We start from the raw sequence: 17,467 nt of genomic DNA, 5'->3' as shown, positions 1-17,467 counted from the left end.
GGCTCGTTCCACAATAAATTTAACGTAATGTTTTTTTCATAGATATCATTTTAAATATATTTGAATAATTCTTTCCATTAAATGAAAAATCTTCTTAAGCTATGAAAATAAAAAAAATATTACATACATAAAAAATAAGGTTTTGAACATTATAAATCATTAGTTCGTAATTTTTCATTCATATATTTTTTTATTTTTCGTTACAAAACTATTTCTTTTTATTCTATTTGCAAGTATTACATAAATGTATTTACATTGCTTGAATTATTATAAATTAATACACAATTTATTAAATTAACAAACTTCAAATTATTCACTATTATAATATTTACATAATAACAAATATATTTTTTAAACAAGTTAACTTCTTAAAATGTCTAGTTCTTCAGGAGTAATGTGTATTCTTAACTCCTTTTCTTGAATTAAATCTTGAATTTGTGACAAAACTTGAGGTGCTATTTCTGCAGCACAAGTGTACACATTTTTGTTCCAAGGACACTGAGAAATAGCTTCATAAAAAATTTCTTCTCCTTTTTTTGCCGATAAATTATGTTCTTGAATCAACAACATGTAGAACTTCCAAACCAATGGGCAATTTTGTAATTCTTCAAATTTAGATACAGCTGTATGAAATGAAAGCATTTTGTTGACCATTGCAGCATATCCTTCTTGAGATTCAATATTTTTCATATGAGCAATTCGGACTCTTCCAGCTAAGCAACGAGCAATAATATACCAAATATTTAAATTTTTACTTCTGATATTCATTTTCCAAAATGGTTGTTCACTTTCAAACAGAGCTTGTAAAGATATAAAGAAAAAATTATTTTGAAAGTTTTCATAAGCTTCTCTAACTGTTTCAAACAATATATTGTTATTTAGATTAACTTTATCTTTACATATTTTTAAGAATACTATTTTTATTTCTATAAATCTCTCCACTATTCTAGGGCAATCGCCACAATGAGTTATGCATCTGTCAAATAACTCTACAATATCATTTAAAGTATCAATACTGTTATTCTGTACAAGTAGCAAATAAGCATAACAAATTAATATATCACAGTTATGATTTGGTAAAAAGAAAGCATCTTCAGTTTCATCTATTGGAGAATCTTTTAAAAAGTTTAGAATTTCATTGTATAATATTTCTGTGATAGATAAATTTCTATCACAATCAAAACTGTTGGAAACATAATTTTTTAGTAAAGTAATAAATGGCTGTACATTTTTCAAAAGCAGTGGTATATCAATGTTTAGATTGAAAATAATTTCAAAAGCTGTTCTATACAAACTTATGATGGCTCCTTTTTTGTCAATATCTTGAGAACTATGGTCTTGTGATTCAAGAAGTGTTTTCAGCATTTGAATACATTCGTCATAAGAACCCAGCTCAAATTCTATCATTGCATATTCTCTATAAAAATGAAGATTTTCTCTGTTTTCAGGTTTCTTTAAAAAGCTCTTGATTGCTGATTTCAATTTTTTGTCTCTATTTGCTTCTTTAAGCGGATCATGCTTAGAAATATAAATAAGTAATCTTTCAAATCTAAGCCACCATACTAAAATACTAGTTCTTTGCAGAGGTGGAAGCTCTTGTGCTATTGTATTAAATACTAATCTAACAAATTCAAAGTAGAATTCTTGAGAAGGATGGTACTTTAGGAGTGGAGGTCCTGCAGACAGCTTGCCTTCAAGTAATTCTTTAACTACATTTAGATTACTAAATCTAGCATCTACATCACATACTCCAATTGAAGGATAAATCATTGGTAATATGAACTCCAATGAATCTGGAATCCAGTTATGTTTATCCAAATTAAAATCTCTAAACGTTGAATCTCTAGAGGGTAATAATGGTACTTTAAGACAGATTATAGAAATTATAGCTAATAGAAAATTTGAATCATTTGATATTATAGGATATATAAAATCAGCTGTTTCTTCAGCAGATACTAAACGTTTTTCATCTCCAACGAGACTAATATCAACTTTAGTAACATCAAGACCAATCCAGTGACAACATTCTCTTAGCGATTCAATTTTTAACCACAGCTGATTTGAAGGAAGTCTAGTTGATAAAATAAGTTCTTCCATGGTCATAACCGTTTTCTCGTCAAATGTTTTAATGTTCTGAAAAGATTCTTGAGGCACAGTGAGATTTAAACAGATATTTATTTTTATAATTTCCCACATTTGCTCCCAAAGTCCGGCATGTCTTAAGAGCATCAAACATTGATACAACAGTGCTAATATTTGCTTGTCATACAATTTTGAATTTAAATTTCTATTCTTTTTTAGGACAGCAAAACTTTTTTCATACAAATTTAAAACTCTTGAAATTTTGAATAAAGCACAGGAAGTTTGTATCACTGTTACAAGAGTTTCCCACAATATAATATTTTTAGGATCTTTCTGAATCATACTTTCAATTTCATTTGTATATTGGTCAGTTGGCATTAACTCTGACAAAATTTTCAGTTTCATTTTTAAAAGATCCACTGAATCATTGTTTAAAGCCAAAGCTTTTTCAACAATGGATAATTTTTTTTGTCTAACTAATTGCTGTAATTTTTCTCGTTCAGATTGAAATGGAGAGATTTGAATTGTTTGATCTTGAAATGATATGTACTCAAGCCAAGTTTGAATATCACTAGGATACTGTGTTAGCATTTGATTAAAATTTTCAATCAATAACTTTTGATTATCTAGATCTATAGAATTTAATAAATGAGTATAATTTTTTGAGCGCTCAGGTTCACTTTCAGAATCTTCATCCTCATTTTCTTTTTTCTCTTGTTTCTTTGACTTATCTGATTTTATTTTGTAGTATCTACGATAATGTATTTTTTTACCTTTCTTTCTATAAGGAAAACCAAAACCTTTATCAAAGATACTATAACTTGGTCTTATACCACGATCAAGGGTTTCCATAGTACATAACCTTTTGTTTCTTTCTTTGTCTTCAAAATAAATATCTTTCACATGAGTTTCATATTTTTTTGAACAAGTTTTTTTTTTATGTTTAGTCTTTTTATTGTGATCATACTTAACTTCAATTTTAGCAGATACATTACTTTTTTGCAAATCAGTTATGTTTTCAATTTCTTTGTTAGAATCACCAACGAAATTTTCATCTGAACTATCGGACCATACATCTTGTAAATTAGATTTTTCTAAACATTCAGATATCTGTTGAGCACTTGAATTTTTGAGCCATGGTAGTTTTTCTGTATCTTTTCCAGACTTTTCAGTATTTTGACAACTTGTTTCACTTGTATTTTTAGCAAAAGCAGCAAAAAGAGACATTTCTTTGTATTATTTTATATTCAGTAATACTGCGAAAAATTATTCTTTAAGGTTAAGTTGCCATCAACAAACCTTCAAGCATATACTACTAACAGCTACTAAAGGCAGCCTGCAGGGCTGCCGAACCGTCATCGGGTATAGAAAGAGATAGCGCGATTACTGGATAGGCTATTTCTTTCGCACCTCAGCCAATCAGCGTGTGGTGTGAGAGAGATAGCCTATCCGGTAATCGCGCTATCTCTTTCTATACCCGATGACAGTTCGGCAGCTCTGCGGGCTACCTCTATTGTATGTTCGAAGCAACAAACTCACGGGTTACACGAAAATGAAAAGCTTATGCTGCATTTCCAATTTCCATGTTAAGATTTAAGTTGTAAATATTTCAAATCAATTTTTGTTGTGAAATATTTTTGTGCAATATTATACTAGTATGATTAAAATAAAGATTTTAAAAGATCAGGTTTTGAATAAAAAATAATTCAATTATATTCTACTTATAAAAACTTAGCATATCAATCGTAATCATATTAACCAACAGAATGAGATTAATTTATACACATGTCAATCGTTAACTTTCTGGCGATTACTATCAATCAATTTACATGGGACTAACAGCATTTTTGGAATCATGCCTGGAACTCCTGTATGTCTCTGTGTATTTTGTAAAAGTTTATGTTCAGAGTGACGAATTTCAGCTTCTGATATCAATTTACATATATCCATTTTTATATCAGCCTGTGCTTTAGGAGGTAATTTTTTGACTGTCTGAGCTACATAACTAAAAAATTCATCTGTGCTTCCTTTGTAATCAAAACTACTATTGTTAATTGGTAAATGTTTAACTGTTTGAATAAGTTGTATACTCTGGGTAGTTGGTTTCTGTAATGGAATTATTGGTTGAGTGTTAATAATGATTGGAGTAAGCGTATTGACATTGTCATCTAGTTTAGCACACTTAGGCCTTATTTTTCTAAATTTTGATTGAATTTGTTTTGCATATTCGTCAATAGCTTTTTGTTGTAAGTGATGACTTTTTTTTGGAACATCTTCGACAAGTTCCACTTTGTGATGCTCTTGCGTAAAGGATTCTTCAAAATTAAGGTCCTCTTCAAGTACTTCTAGATACTCACTGTAATCTTCATCTTCCTCATTATCATTTAGTTGTTCTAAAAGATCCTGTGGATTAATAACTTCTGTATTTATATCATTAATATAATCTTCTGTTAGCTCAACTGTCTGAGCTTCATAATTAGGTTCATATGGAAATCTAAGAAAACTTAAATGGTGTTCAAACGTCCACTTTTTTCTCCTAGCACCTTTGGGTGACTTCTTTTTGTATTTTAATATTCTGCAATATGTATCCCTTAGATTTTTCCATTTTAATTTTACCCAATAAGCTAGAGTAAATAAACAAAATATAGAATATTAGTTTTGCAAATTTGACAATAGGTTATTATTAGAGTATTCAAAATATTTACTTACGATCTAAACCAAGTTCATCAGAAATTCTTTTCCAGACCTTCTGTCGAAACTCTTGCAATTTTATAGCATTTCCCTTTACTTCAGAAATATATAATACTGGATGCTGCTTTATTGCTTCAATTATTTTCAAAGAAATTGCACGGGAATCAGGGGAACTTATATCTGAGACGTTACTTGTCATCTTGGTTGATATTTTTTATATGAACTTGAAGTCAGAATAAGATAGTAATTAAACATTACGTCTTTTTATACACTATAAGTCATTATAATAAACAAAAATGGTGTTTTGTCCATTCAACATTATAACGTTGCTGATAATAAATCTGTGGATTCCCGATTTGTAACTTTACTGATGCTTAGATTGATCACATACAAATTTTGTAGATTGTAAATATTTCGCAAAATGTTTTGTTATTGAATTAGTTACACGCTGTAAACTTATTGCAAGTACTTTAAAAAGATATCTAGTGTTTTTAACGATATTCGAACTTTATGAAAATTGTTTTTTTGTGATTTGAGATTCTAGCCACGCAGCGTGTTTACCGGTGTGCGCATTTCACTTACACTACGAGAATACTTGGATTAGCTCAGCTCAGCTGTTTTCATTTACATAAGAGTCAATCCTTACGCATGCGCATATTCCGTCAATCCGTGCGTACTTCCACTTTCCAGTTCCAACTATAATATTATTAGGTCAAATACATGTATTTAGCCTTTTTGATGGACTGAAATTGCATTAATTTGTTAAAAATGGCTCATATTCCAACTGGATTGGTTTCGCATTCAAGAAAAGTTTGCAACTTTTACAAACGCGTTATACGCCACATTGAGAGTATTAACCATGAGTTGGATGAAATCAGGTTTGTGTATTTGTATTTTATCTTTTGTAAACTTTTATCAACTTAAAATGAATTACTGCCTAAACAAATAACAATATCATTTATTAACCCAAAATAATACAAAATTAAAAATTTTATTGAATTGTCATATGTTGTATGTTGTGAATAAACTAAGTCTGACAGATGAAAGAAATTTCATTTTGCTTTAATGATCTAGATATCAAGCAGTCTTAATGAGATCTCAATTTGACAAAAACAAGGATATCAAAGATTTCAGAGTAGCTAAAAAGTTATTATGCAATGGTGAAGAAGAACTTTTTCTGAAACAACATTGGCAATACAAAAAGTTCCCTGAATCACCCGGTGGAGTTGCTTATCAAAGAGAACATCCTCTCCCAGATTCTTTATTAGATTATTGGGATCCAATTGAAAAAGCTAAATATCCAAAATATTTTGCTCTTCGAGAGAAAAGAAAATTAGAATATGAAGAGTTTTATAAAAAAGAATATGAAAGGAAAACTTCATAATAAACATTGCTAGTTGTTACTGAACATCAAATATTAGCAGATTTTTAGTTGAATTTATTATTAAATATGTTATGAGTCTGCGCTAAATATATATTAAAAATTTGGTGAAACATTGTTTTATTTTCTTAACAGATTCGCCAACCTAAACATGTTTCTTGATATATAATATAATTGATTAAAATTTGTATTTGTTTTCTGCTTCTTATTCATCACTATAATCATATATATACAGATGTTATGAAAATTCGCCATCTTACTCATAATTCATTTCATGTAAACCGATCTATATAAATAGTATTTGAAGGTTATGTTCATACTATATGATACGAACATTTCGTATTTTGTTACTATGATCTGATTGAGTTTTAACTATTTCAAATATATTATTTAGCTTTATAATAATGTAACAGAAATATAAAATGAAATAATCCGAATATTTTTTAAATTATTGCTCTACTATTTTTAGTTCTATAATGAATCTAAGAGAATATCAAGAAGAAGTAAAAAAAATAAAGAATTTTGCAATTAAAAACAATGTATCTGAAGATAAAGTTAATAAAATATTTGGACAATGCTTCAAATCACTCGAAGAAAAACCTCAAACACGTGTAACAACTGTTTTAAAGTTCTTAAAAATTTTTGTAGCAATTTTTTTAATTGTTATTTTAAGTAGTTTAGTTTTGTATAATCATCCAAAAACACATAATGTACTTTTGAGAAATATACAGAGTTTTATTTATCCTGGTTTGAAAATTTTTCGCAAAGTTGCTGTGCCTATCATAACGTTGTATCCATCACTTACAGGTATCTTTTTGAACTTTTCTTAGTGTTTTTCAATTCAATTAACAAAAATTATATTTTCTTATATAGTGTGGTATGATGAATGGTGCCTTGTTGAAAATCCTTATTTTCAACTAAATGAAATGGATTGTTGGCCTTGCAATTCAGTAAATTCAGTAAAAGACTTGACTGGTTTTAATATAACACAATCATTTAATAATGGTATACCATTTATACGCTCAGAGAAAATAAAAAAAGTTAATGTAAATGAACTATTACAAATTTATTCTGAATATCAAGATAATTTAAACACAGATAGTGAACAACTTCAAATTAGAGAAATGAATTATAGGTAAAAAAATGATTCCATTTTTTATGTAATTTAATGCTAAAATACAAATGCATTGACTTTTAGGACAATAAACGAGATAATGCACAAAAACATGAATAATCCATATACTGACAGGAATGCTCATATGAAATGGAGAATCAATCAAATGGAGCTGAGCAGAAAGCTTAGAAAATTATTTCCTAAATTACCAGGAACACCAGATTGGTGGAGTCCTAGTACAGAAAAATTTATATTTATTGATGAACCTAATGCTTCAGATTATGTTTTGGTATACTTTAAAAAACTTTTGAACAATCTTTCTCAATTGTTTCAAATTTATTAATTTCAAATATATTTTTTCTGAAGCCACATTCTGAATGTGCTAATGTGATAATTCAATGTACAAATGGAGAGAGATTGATACAATTAAATCCAAGTCCAGAATGTACTCAAAATTGCCAAAGAATAAGTGTTTTATTAAGTAATAATCAAAGCTGTAAGTTTTATATTTTATATAGTAATTAAATATTTATTGAAAAGGGAACGTAAATTTAATATTTTTTAGTATGGTACAATTGGTGGTACTGGCGTCCAGTAAGTCTTCCTTCAAACAATACAACAGCAATAACAATAATGTACCTCAGCTCATTTTGCTAACTTTGAAAAAAATGCAATTGAAAACAAAGAAAATTTAAAAGTATTATATACATGTATATTTTTATATTAAATAAATTGATATCTATACAAGAATTATTATTTTTTAAAAATCTTTCCCTGCTCTATTATAAAATTACTGTTTTGTGTTAAACTGGCAAGATAAAATATGTAATATTTTATTTTAAACACATATTTAATATGAAAAAAATCTATTCAAATGTATATTTTCAAAACTTCATTATTTAATAACACAATATACACTTATGTACACTCATATACAAATATTACACGTATAACAGCAAATCGAGGTATTAATTAAAATAATTAGAATTATTTCAACTAGAAAAGTCTCCTAATTATGAACATGAATAGTATTTTTTCAAACCACATATAATGAAAAAATAGTTTAGGAATTCAATGAAGAATTCTGCCATACAGAATTGCAGTTGACTATCTAATTTGTACAAAAATTAGATGTAAATAATAAAATTAGTCTTGATTTCAGAATTCCAAATAGCATTTGTATATATAACATTCACTCAAATTTCTCTCTGATTTGTCGTTTAAATATAACTGGTACAAGTGACAGTAATGCAAAGACAATTAGTAAAATAATACTATTTAATGAAAAGGCATCAGTAGAAGATGTTAACTTATTCAATGTTTGTCCTGCTTGTATAGCAACAAATGAAGGTGGTGCAACACCCAAAAATGTACCAAGTATAAAAGGCCACATTGGTACACCAACTACTGGGCTTGCTAGGTTTATGAACCAATTAGGTAACAGTGGTGTGATTCTTAAAAACAGCATATAATTCAGTAAATTATCCTTATGTTTATGCACAGCTTCTGACCAAGATTTTGCTTTTTCTGGGAAATATTTACGTATAAGTCTTCTGCCTACCAATGTTGAAAGTAAATAACACAGACTAGCTCCAATTGCACTGCAGGTACACACAAGGGTGAGAGCTAACAGGAATGGGAATAAAAATCCTGAGAGAATAGATAGAAAGATTGAGCCTGGAATTGCAAAAGTTTGAAGACTACAAACATCATCGTTAAGTAAAATTTCAAAGTTCAACTGTGATATAAACAATTTTTTCTAATAAATATAAAAGGATACAATATATATGTGACAAAAAGTCCTGTCAACACTTGAATATAATACAAATCTTTGTAAGATTCCAGAAGTCTTCCCAAATTCTTTGCATCCTCAATATCAAGAGGCAATTTTAAATGCTGTTTCTCTTCACTGAAATAATTATAATTTTAAAGTAAAAAATAATACAAATAGATTAATTAAAACATAACAGATTATTTATGAAACTTACGGCTTTAGATCTGGAAAGCTTGTGTAAACGTAGAACAATGCTGTCGTTGATAGTATAAAAATTAGGCTAACTGTTAAAAGACCTTTACGGGTCGACAGTTCATCATCCATACCTGGCAATTAAAAAAAAATCCAAAAAAACTTTCAAAAACTTTCACTCTCACAAGTAACATATAGGTTATACCGCCTACGATAGATTTCTCTAGCAGAATTTTTTTTCTGATCAGTATCAGCTGATGCAAAAGAACAATAACATAAACAAGCACTCAAAAATGACATGTCATGCAGTGAAATGAAAATAATAACAACAGAAACAAAGTGTACGACATATAAGGCAGCGTTTAACAAGACATAATTAACGATAATTGAGCGCAGTTTAAATATCAAATACTACATATAGCCTTACTTTCTAAACCGCTATCACATGATCGTAGAATCATGAGAGAAAAATGAAAGTGAATGAAAAACGTGGCAGCGCGGAGTAAGAAAAAAGGTGCAATTGATAAATAATTACCTTTAGAATTCGTCATTATCGAAAAAGGGTTATTCACAAAATTTTGAAAGTAATGCTCGCTGCACTTGGACTGCGGGCAGTCCTCGCTACTGTCTGCAATATCAATTCGAATGAAAGTGGTATGGCCGTAGGTGCGGAGAGTCACAAAAGCGCCGCCGCCGTTTATTGCTCGTACCATCGTTGAAGCCATCTCGCTCTTACTATCAATCAAATTCACTTCTTAATTGACTTTCCCTTTTTCACGTAGCCAGTTGCCGTAAACGCCGGATATGCAGGTGCACGTCAAATGCGTTTTCGCAAATAGCTAAATTGTTATTACCTTCTTGCATTAACGGCAATGTCAAGTTTCTTCGTCGTGCAGCACTGGTAAAACGTTGCGCGTAGCGTGATAGAATATAGACAAATAATCTAATTTACGCAATGGGCATTTTTACGAAGATTAGCGCGCGTGTAGAATAGACATGAATCGACTCGCTGATAGCGTGCGTGATTTTGCGTGGGAAAAGCTGCACTGCGTACTCCAATAGATTATAGGAGTAATCAAGTTGAAGACCTAGTTGTAACAACTATATTACATTATAAAGCGAATGTATTCGCAGGACGTTCGGGTTACTGCATGCGATCTAATATTTTTTCTTTCACACTCTATTTTCACTGTGTTCGATTACCAATGTTTACCGCAAGATAATTTTCTTTCCTTGAACGAATAATTTTCTTCTCGCGTGCATCGGTATTTGTAGATAAGCCAAGAACTTCATTTTTTACGGACACAACGATTCTTCAAAGTTGCAGAAACAGATTTAAATGCAAATTTAAAAAATTATTGACATGAGAGTACCAACTACTTTAATTAGAAATCGCGAGTATTTTATTTATCACCATTGTCACAAATAATGTACGAGTCAATATTGGATCAATCGACACTCACTTAGGTATACTACTTAATGAATATTTCCAATTTCCAGAAAACAAATGTATGCCATACAAAAAAACTATGATCATATTTAATATACATTCTTTAAAAAAATAAGTATTGATAAGAAAAACCGTGCAGTTTTGAAGTATAAAATAGAATGTTCTGATAAGTTTATCGTTAGCTATCTACAAAAGATGGAAAATTTCCCGACAACTAAACAATTGTTTTGAGAAAATTTTATCCGTCAATTTTTCTTTTTAAAATGCTAACAGGGCTGTAGTACGAATTGTATATAATTAGGAAAATTTCACGTATGTTTCACCAAAAATTAAGAAAAAGCATGATAAAATAAAATAAAATCACTCATTCAGTTCACAAACTTATTAGTCACAACCTATTGAAGGGGATGACAAAAGTTGAATTAAAATACCTTTATGCTTTATTACAATTAGTATGTATTTAGCTTTTGATACCCATTACACTGTAATAACAAGAACAATAACTTTTTTACAAATTAAGAAACGTACTCGACGGTTAATACCTCATCATAAATTAATTACAAGGTACATTTCAGTATTTTTCTATCGCATTGATGCATTATTCGGTAATAAGTTGCATGAATTCGATCTGTTGCATGAATTCGATCTATACATTTTCAAAACTATATACTTTTACTTAATTTTTTCTTGGTAAGCGCGATCACAGTATAAGGCATGTTTTATACTCTGGTCTTGTGTGAGGAAAAAAGCTGTGCAAGGCTTCTTTTTCCAAACAAATCTTTGATTTTTGTAACCCATTTAATTGGTGTGCATTCTATGCATTTCCTTTTGTCTTTCTTTTCACTATGTTTAGTTTTTTTTAATTGAAACAAACTTGGAAATCGCAATATATGGCTCTCTAACTAAGTTTTTGATGATTTGAATTCTTTTCAAAGTGAAAGGATTGTACAAATAACTGAAAATAACAACGTAATTAGAAAGTCACTTATTGCGCTCCTTCTTCTGAGAAGCGAGTACTAATGATTTTTTAATTTGAAGATTTTACCGCTACCTATAGTGTATAGTCATTTAGACAATTGAATTTTTGTAGTAAACAGTACGAATAAATTGAATTTTGTTCGCTATACATGTATTAAACAGTTAGCACAAATTTACGGACAAGAAGGCAGGACGAATCACGTTGATGTGTGAATCAGGCACTTGTTAACACTTTACTTTTTTTGGATTTAAACAACGTTTTGTAGTCATTTTTACATTAAAATTTTATAATTTATACCTAACACAAAATGAACATATAGAATACATAGTACATTTTTTGTTATTTTACTCGTAAAATTATAACAAAGTTCAAATATTATTCGTTTATTTTAAATAAGTGATTTGAATAGAGGTACGGATTGATAACATAGAAGAGAGCAAGGTTATGCCATCAATTTCAATTATAAATAGATTACAAGCAAATGAGTTGGAACTTTTGTTTCTGACATAGATTTTGAAAAATTGAATCTTTGGTCTCTTCTTTATAGAATATACACAATTAAAATTGAATTATAATAACTGCATTAAAAATGCTGGATGACATATAGTGAATTCTTGCCTGAGCTTTAAGTAAATTATTATAGTCATAATTGTTTCTATATCCTATATAATGAAGCCAATAAAGACGAGTCAGTGTTTTCTTTTTAATTTTCGTGGAATGCAAGGCAATAAGTTACTTATATTCTAAAAGTAGATCTCATATCAACTACATTTTTCATTAAATATTACTTGGTACATAGAACATTTATTACATAACTATTAAATAACCATCTATAGAACATTACATAAATGTGGTATATCTTCATTCTCTGTGAGAAGTAAATGCAAAAATTAGATAGTTATGCGTTGCTTTGTTTAGTGCTGCTAAAATTGAGTTTTGTTTTTAATTCGCTTCTTAATTAATTACATCTCTGTACAAATATTTTTATATAAAATAATTCGTTAAACTAGAGGCAAAATACAAGCTTCATTCATTTGCTTTCAACACCTCTATCACGAATTCTTCCGTTGATCGAATATTAAAATTCTAACATTAAAAAATCCGGTGGTTTTAGTGTTACTATTACTTTTACAATTTATTATTTGCTATGAAATTAGGCGTACAAATAAAATTTGATGAAAGAGCTTCCAACATAATTCCACAACGTCTACGATGATTAATTTAAATAATTCAAAGAAATATTTTGCAATTTTGGAATGACAAGTATTTGTACTGAATGTAAAATAAAATCTAAGTATATTTTACACGAAATCCTGACTTTTTTTACGTGCATTACACTTTTTGACTTTTAAATCGTAGCTATTCAAATCTGACATTGACGATGTAAATGCACTGTTATTAACAAAAAATTATAATTTACAAAATTGCTACTAATGAGCAAATATATTACAAAATTTCATTTAATTACGCAAGTAGCTTGTGTAAGTAGTCATTAGAATTGTAACAAAATAAATGTATAAAAAAAGTAACGAAAATCATAAAAGTATTCTAAGAAATAAATAACATTCAATGTATTACTACATTAATATAATTAATTGGAATTTCTATCATAGGTTGGAAGCTTGGAACCACGATACATTGTACCTTAAATCATAATGGTTTTTAAAGCATTCAAGTCATCAAAAGTTGCATAGATATAAAATAGATTAACTTCTATAAACTAATTCTATCTAACAAAGATACAGCTTGTTGCTTGATTTATTTTTAATTAGTTTTATTGTTCTATGCATACGATATCTATATTTTATTCTTAAACAACTAAACGGTTAGAGCTTGAAATAATTCGATCAAGCTCGTGGACGGATCTAGCTCTCACGTGGTGACTGCTTGATGGACGAGTTTACGTGTATACGTATGGTGTGTGTGTGCGTGTGTGTGTGTATGTGTGTGTGTTGCGATCGCATTTGTGTGTGTACTTTTGTATGAAGGCACGACTTTTCTCGTTTTACGATAATTTTTACATGTATTTTTCACGGCATCAGCCTAAAACATATCGGCTTATTCACTTGGCCTTTAAATGTATGCATGATTACTTGTAATTATTTCAATAATAATCCCTTGATACATACTATAATTTTTTTCATAACAAAATGCAATAGAATTTATATATTTGCCAATTGTCCAGCTCCATTGTCGTTTTTATAAAATTTACTTTTGTTATTATAAATTTTTATACAATATTTTGTCTATATATCACAGGTTAACCTTATCATCTATAAGTAAAAAGTATTTAACTTTACTTTCGTCAATATTTTCGTATTAAATATAATATTCGAATTAAGTTCATAATGTTTTGCATAGAACTGCATAAATTTATCATAAAAGTAATCATAGATAATGAAATTTGAAATATTTACAAGTATCCATGATTTTTCGAAAGTTTTCCATCTCTGGTGTATACAAAATGAAGCTTCTGCGCAATATTAAAGTAGCATCCTTCTCTCTTATGTTTTTTGAATAATTAAAGTTCAGCGCGACAAAAGAACAAAGAATGCGAACTCATAAGAGCGTCAAATATTCGGTAAAATAAAAAAATCTAGCTACTGATGACTCTTGCTAAGTAAATGCGAATTAAATTGATAAAGATTGCAACACTGCTCGCCGCAGATATTGCATTTCCAAGGATTGCTCTCACTGTGGCAGCCCTTGTGCAGAAAATAAAGAGTTTGGTCGGGAAAGGTGATTCGACAGTGACTACATTGAAGACCACTGTTTCGTGGATCAGGTCGCGTGGACGTTGGAGGCTCACCTCGTGATTGTGTGCTGCTACTGCTGTATGACGAACCACCACCATTGTTTGCGTTACTACTTGTACTATTACTACCATTATTGTTTTTACCAGCGCTGCTGTTATTGTTGTTATTATTGTTGTTACTATTGGAGAGCTTGCGACGCAAATCGTCGCGGAGCAAAGATTTTAGAGGTGATACCTTGATCAATGATGGTAACGATAAATTGCTTGACGTCGCACCGTTTTCGTCTAATAATCCGTTGCTGTTTGGTTCTTGCTTTATAGGAATCAAGGAAATCGACGGGGTAATTATTTGCTCTCCTTCACTGTTACTGTTGCGTACAGAAGTATTATTAATAAAACTGGAAATTTACTTTAAACATGTAGGTATATATTATATTAAGTATAAAATACTGAGGCTCCCGACTCACCTATGTGTAGCACTAGAGTTTCGAGGTAAATGAAGGCTGCTCGACGGGACGTTACTGTTACTGTCAGCGCTTTGAGGACTATTAGGACTGTCGCCGTTCAAAGGCACTGGGCTCGGATTTCTCGCGGTACTTGCTTGCTCAGGGTATGGAATGGATATTTCGACATGAGGTGTAAGAAAATGCATCGGAGGCGTCGCATTGTCGGCCGACCTATTTCCAGTGCTATCACCACTATCTGATAAAGGTGCTGATGATATGGCTTCGACGGCCGCACAGCTGTTTAATAAAGACGTCGAGCTGTTTGGACCTGGATTATCTAAATCTATTCCGTGTCTGAAAAAAAAAATTAAATTATTTGTAAAGTATACTCAAAGAGGTAACATGTAAATTTTAAAAATTTTATGTGAAATTGTGTGAAACCTGTTGAAAAAATGCAACCTCAAGCATTTCATGGTGGAAGCTCTGTAATGACATAAAGGGCAAGATTTGACCATATCGTGCTGACCTACATGTTCATTTTGAAAGTGAGCTCTCATAGCAATTTGACGCTGAAATCCTCTATTACAAATTGGACAATGGTAAGGCAATGTTTTTGAATGAGTTGTAAAGTGCTCAGCTAGATGATCTTTTCTAAAGAATCTTTTTTGACATACTCTGCATTCATATGGTTTTACACCAGTATGTCTCATCTATAATATCAAATTAATTTCAATGTTTCAATTAACTGTCTCTAATATTCCAGAAATATTAAAGCTCATAAATGGAGGTAAACATACCTTGTGTCTCCGCATGTTAGCTCCATTTGAAAATTTCATGTTACAAACATCACATTCAAAGATTTTTCTAAGAGATCTATGGCTTGAATGTCCTTCATCTCCTTCATTTTCATTTTCTACTCCTTCTAGGCCTTCTGCACTTTCTACTATCTCTCCATTTCCTGTACATTGGTCTTGATGAGCACATAAGGCTGTTTTGTTTATTGTTTCATAATTATCACATCTATCACATCTACACATTCAAGAAATAATTAAAATTTTACAATAACAATCATGGGACGTTTTTTATCATAAAAAAATACAATTAGTTCATCACTAAATACCTAAATGCAGGTACAGCCCCATCACTACTATCATAATTGGTATTTAAGGCAGCTTCACTATCAGGATCCAAGGCTTCATCATCTCTGTGATTGATCAAGTCATTTGTTTCAGCATGTGTAGAGGAATGAGAGTCTATCTCATTTTCCCCACCACCACCATCAACACCATCTGACATGATCCTGAAGAATAAGGCTATCTCAGGTCCTTCATTTAGTTAACCTACAAAAACAATTCATATTATTTACAAAACATTTTTTTTATATAAAATCACAATGTTAAAAGTTTAATAAATCATTAGTTAATATTACTATTCAGACAAATAAATACTGATTTTATGATGTGTTGATTATTGAAAAAGTATTGATATATATATGAGATCAGCAATATTAGCATAAAATTATTCAATTATTTTTTCTATTCATGAGTCATATTACTTTTCCACTCTTTAACAAATAATCAAACAGCTTATCTACTTCAAATAAAATATGCATTATATTTATTATAATGAAAATAAAAATTGACCAATCACTCAATTAATGAATTTCTTCAATTCATTCAAAGCATCATAGCCTACAAAATAAACTGTCAAATGTCATGCCTAACTAAAAACTAGCTCCAGTTAATTAAAAATACAATTTATTTAAGGAGCAACTGACAAGAGATTTGATACACTCTTTGGCCAAATAAAACTATGAAATAACCCACCACCTGAAGATTCACCTAGTCCGTTCAACATGCGTATAGTTAATTAAACTAGTAAAAGGTAAAAAAGTGCTCGACCACCTAGACGTGAGCGTGTGTATGCTGCGTTTATCGCGAAAAACATCGGCTTAGCCAAAAGTAATGTATACGAATAAAGCTGAATGTAACGACGACAGAGGAAAGATAGGTGTCCTTTTTCAGAGAGCGCGCGCGCAGGTGAGAGACAGAGAGGGAGAGAGAGAGAAAGAGAGAGAGAGAGAGAGAGAGAGAGAGAGAGAGAGAGAGAGAGAGAGAGAGAAAGAGAGAACGTTTTACACGCCAACGGGACGGGAGCAGGCAGGCAGCGTATTACCCAATCCTGGGAAGATTACGGCATAGAAACACCTGGTGGGCAAGAGAGCGCAATGCCAGAGTGCACTGCACTTTGTCCCAGATTTCAGCGAATCCGTCACTCATGACGTGTAGCTTGCGCGACTCTTTTTCATGTCATACCGAGCAATTTAACGAGCTTTATACATTTCGCATATACCAAATTTATCGAATAAGATTCATAAGTAATGCTAATGAGAGTAGCGGAGACCAAACGACACTCTTACATTTTCTTTAGATAATGATTGTATTGAGGTACTTACTCTGCATTCTTTTGATGCGAGGAAACTTTGTTACTATAACGTTATATTTTAAAGCAGCAAGTGATTGTTTTGTTTCCTTCGTGAATTAATAGAGCTGGCGCCTAACATCGATACTTCTTTACCACAGCGTTTGGCGTGCAATTCTTCA

At 30.5% G+C, this 17,467-nt stretch overlaps 6 protein-coding genes across 8 annotated transcripts; 2 read left to right on the top strand and 4 right to left on the bottom strand.

Annotated features, from left to right (window-relative positions):
- Positions 1-190: 190 nt before the first annotated feature.
- On the bottom strand, positions 191-3,501 carry LOC131675775 (nuclear exosome regulator NRDE2). The gene has a single exon (XM_058954912.1). The coding sequence runs from the start codon at positions 3,307-3,309 to the stop codon at positions 361-363; it is 2,949 nt and encodes a 982-aa protein (XP_058810895.1). The 5' UTR covers positions 3,310-3,501; the 3' UTR covers positions 191-360.
- Positions 3,502-3,566: 65 nt separating this feature from the next.
- Positions 3,567-5,351, bottom strand: LOC131675777 (uncharacterized). The gene is made up of 2 exons (XM_058954914.1): positions 4,792-5,351; positions 3,567-4,706 (listed from the first exon to the last, which is right to left on the bottom strand). The coding sequence occupies exons 1-2, from the start codon at positions 4,970-4,972 to the stop codon at positions 3,871-3,873; spliced, it is 1,017 nt and encodes a 338-aa protein (XP_058810897.1). The 5' UTR covers positions 4,973-5,351; the 3' UTR covers positions 3,567-3,870.
- A 74-nt stretch (positions 5,352-5,425) lies between these two features.
- LOC131675779 (NADH dehydrogenase [ubiquinone] 1 beta subcomplex subunit 9) lies at positions 5,426-6,299 on the top strand. Its single transcript, XM_058954916.1, has 2 exons — positions 5,426-5,651; positions 5,848-6,299. Exons 1-2 carry the CDS (start codon positions 5,542-5,544, stop codon positions 6,155-6,157), a joined length of 420 nt encoding a protein of 139 aa, XP_058810899.1. The 5' UTR covers positions 5,426-5,541; the 3' UTR covers positions 6,158-6,299.
- Positions 6,300-6,627: 328 nt separating this feature from the next.
- LOC131675776 (uncharacterized) lies at positions 6,628-8,060 on the top strand. The gene is made up of 5 exons (XM_058954913.1): positions 6,628-6,961; positions 7,028-7,289; positions 7,353-7,557; positions 7,635-7,764; positions 7,834-8,060. Exons 1-5 carry the CDS (start codon positions 6,631-6,633, stop codon positions 7,923-7,925), a joined length of 1,020 nt encoding a protein of 339 aa, XP_058810896.1. The 5' UTR covers positions 6,628-6,630; the 3' UTR covers positions 7,926-8,060.
- A 125-nt stretch (positions 8,061-8,185) lies between these two features.
- Positions 8,186-10,213, bottom strand: LOC131675778 (transmembrane protein 41B). Its single transcript, XM_058954915.1, has 5 exons — positions 10,089-10,213; positions 9,770-9,969; positions 9,257-9,368; positions 9,049-9,177; positions 8,186-8,968 (listed from the first exon to the last, which is right to left on the bottom strand). Exons 2-5 carry the CDS (start codon positions 9,957-9,959, stop codon positions 8,461-8,463), a joined length of 939 nt encoding a protein of 312 aa, XP_058810898.1. The 5' UTR covers positions 9,960-9,969; positions 10,089-10,213; the 3' UTR covers positions 8,186-8,460.
- A 914-nt stretch (positions 10,214-11,127) lies between these two features.
- Positions 11,128-17,458, bottom strand: LOC131662742 (zinc finger protein ztf-16). Of its 3 annotated transcripts, none has more exons than XM_058932630.1 (6): positions 17,320-17,458; positions 15,985-16,204; positions 15,662-15,893; positions 15,306-15,574; positions 14,886-15,218; positions 11,128-14,816 (listed from the first exon to the last, which is right to left on the bottom strand). In XM_058932630.1, the coding sequence occupies exons 2-6, from the start codon at positions 16,158-16,160 to the stop codon at positions 14,264-14,266; spliced, it is 1,563 nt and encodes a 520-aa protein (XP_058788613.1). In that variant the 5' UTR covers positions 16,161-16,204; positions 17,320-17,458; the 3' UTR covers positions 11,128-14,263. The 3 variants fall into 3 exon arrangements, with proteins under 3 accessions (XP_058788613.1, XP_058788615.1, XP_058788614.1); XM_058932632.1 differs by having other exon boundaries at positions 11,128-14,786; XM_058932631.1 differs by lacking the exon at positions 17,320-17,458 and adding an exon at positions 16,691-16,801.
- Between the last annotated feature and the right edge of the window lie 9 nt (positions 17,459-17,467).

Source organism: Phymastichus coffea, unplaced genomic scaffold (assembly GCF_024137745.1).
Source record: "Phymastichus coffea isolate CEN01 unplaced genomic scaffold, Cenicafe_Pcof_1.1 PCOF00028, whole genome shotgun sequence".
Classification (NCBI taxonomy): Eukaryota; Metazoa; Arthropoda; class Insecta; order Hymenoptera; family Eulophidae; genus Phymastichus; species Phymastichus coffea.
Note: the sequence above shows the minus strand (reverse complement) of the source record. Positions and strands in the feature narration are given on the sequence as shown.